We start from the raw sequence: 1,820 nt of genomic DNA on the forward strand, positions 1-1,820 counted from the left end.
ATGGCAAAAGCATACACACAAGCTGAATTTGACAGTCTGATGGAGATAGTGGAGAAGGTGGATATTAGGGTGAAAGAATACTTGGAGTTAACTGGATACGAAAAGTGGGCTAGGTTGTATGCACCTGTTAACAGGGGATGGACAATGACGACAAATATTGTTGAGTCAATCAATGCCGCACTAGTGTCAGCAAGGGAATTGCCAATATACGACTTCCACGAAGAAGTTAGGAAGATGTTTGGACGTTGGAATTGTAATAACCACAAAGAAGCTACACAGACATACACAACGCTTGGAAAAAAATACCAAGAAATGCTGACTTTGAATGAGGCAATGTCTACATGCATGACTGTAATGTCATTATATTATATAACTTAATTGTTTTCCGAAATAGCTGACATGAATACAACTAAATACAACACATTTTTATAATACAACTGTCATGAATACATATGAATATAACTAAATTCAACTGCATGCAACACATATTTTATCGAAGATCTGAGTTGAATACATATGAATAAAACTAAATACATGCTACAAAAATCAACTATTCGAATACATAAGAATACAACTAACAAATCTGTATTATACAAAAATTTTTATACAGACGTATTGTCATTCCGTAGCCTTCTAATGTTTTTGTTACACTTCAGTTGCCTAAAGTACATCAGATTTTTGATGTATGTCATTGTATTCATAAGCTAAGACGTAATTATAGTTTATAGTCTGTCGGTCTAAATATATGATGTATTCTTCTGTATGCAATCATTTCAGTTGTATGTAACTGAGTAATTCAGCATTATACATATGGTAATTCAGTTATATGTGCTCAAAACTTATAGTTCTATGTTTAAATGTATATGGTACCATCAACTGAATACTTACATACGGTTAACGATGGAGGGAGGCATTACACCGTCTGCCTGTTAGAGAGAAAATGTGTTTGTGGGAGGTTCCAAGTTGATGAATTACCATGCCCACATGCTTGGGCTGTATTGAAGAGCAAGTTTCCAATGCCAGAAGAATATTGCTCTAACTATTACAAACCAAATTCTGTTGTAATGACATACGATGTGCCTGTGTACCCGCTACCGGATAGAAATGACTGGAATATACCAGCACATGTTGCAGAGGAGGTTGTATTACCACCCAAATGGAAAAGACCTCCTGGAAGGCCAAAAAAGAAACGTGATATACCTTTAAGTGAATTGTTGCAGCCGAAAAATCAACATTCATGTAGCATATGTGGGCAGGGAGGACATAACAAGCGAACGTGTAAAAATGCTCCACGTAGCATTTAGTTAACGCTCTGACATGCATTAGTGCTCCAAAGATTTGTCAATACTTATGATGACATTGTCAAGTAATAAATTCTCAATGTCAAGTAATAAATTCTAAAATGCCTTTCGTGAATAGATTCTGGATACATTTTGTTGCAGTACTGTGTTGGATACATTCAAATACAACCTTGTACACATATACTTTGACAATTTATTATAGACAGTGCCTGAGTTATATATATAACTAGTCAAAATACATCGGAATAGAACTATATACTCAGCTATAATATAACAAATTCAATAAATACATATAACATGATTAGATTCTGTATACATTTAGTTGCAGTATTGTGTTGAATACAATCGAATACAACCTTGTCCACATATACTTAGACATATAATCATAGACAGTGTCTGAGTTAAATATACATAACTAGTCAAAATACATCGGAATACATCTATATACTCAGCTATAATATAACAATTTCAATAAATACGTATAACCTGTTTAATATCTGAATTTGTATTCTTTAATAT

General features: G+C 33.6%; 2 protein-coding genes across 2 annotated transcripts; both read left to right on the plus strand.

The window, feature by feature from the left end:
* On the plus strand, window positions 1-378 carry LOC104225320 (uncharacterized). The gene has a single exon (XM_009777098.2). It carries the CDS (start codon window positions 1-3, stop codon window positions 376-378), a length of 378 nt encoding a protein of 125 aa, XP_009775400.2.
* A 485-nt stretch (window positions 379-863) lies between these two features.
* Window positions 864-1,304, plus strand: LOC104225319 (uncharacterized). The gene has a single exon (XM_009777097.1). The coding sequence runs from the start codon at window positions 864-866 to the stop codon at window positions 1,302-1,304; it is 441 nt and encodes a 146-aa protein (XP_009775399.1).
* Window positions 1,305-1,820: the final 516 nt, after the last annotated feature.

Source organism: Nicotiana sylvestris, chromosome 10 (genome assembly GCF_000393655.2).
Source record: "Nicotiana sylvestris chromosome 10, ASM39365v2, whole genome shotgun sequence".
Lineage (NCBI taxonomy): Eukaryota > Viridiplantae > Streptophyta > Magnoliopsida > Solanales > Solanaceae > Nicotiana > Nicotiana sylvestris.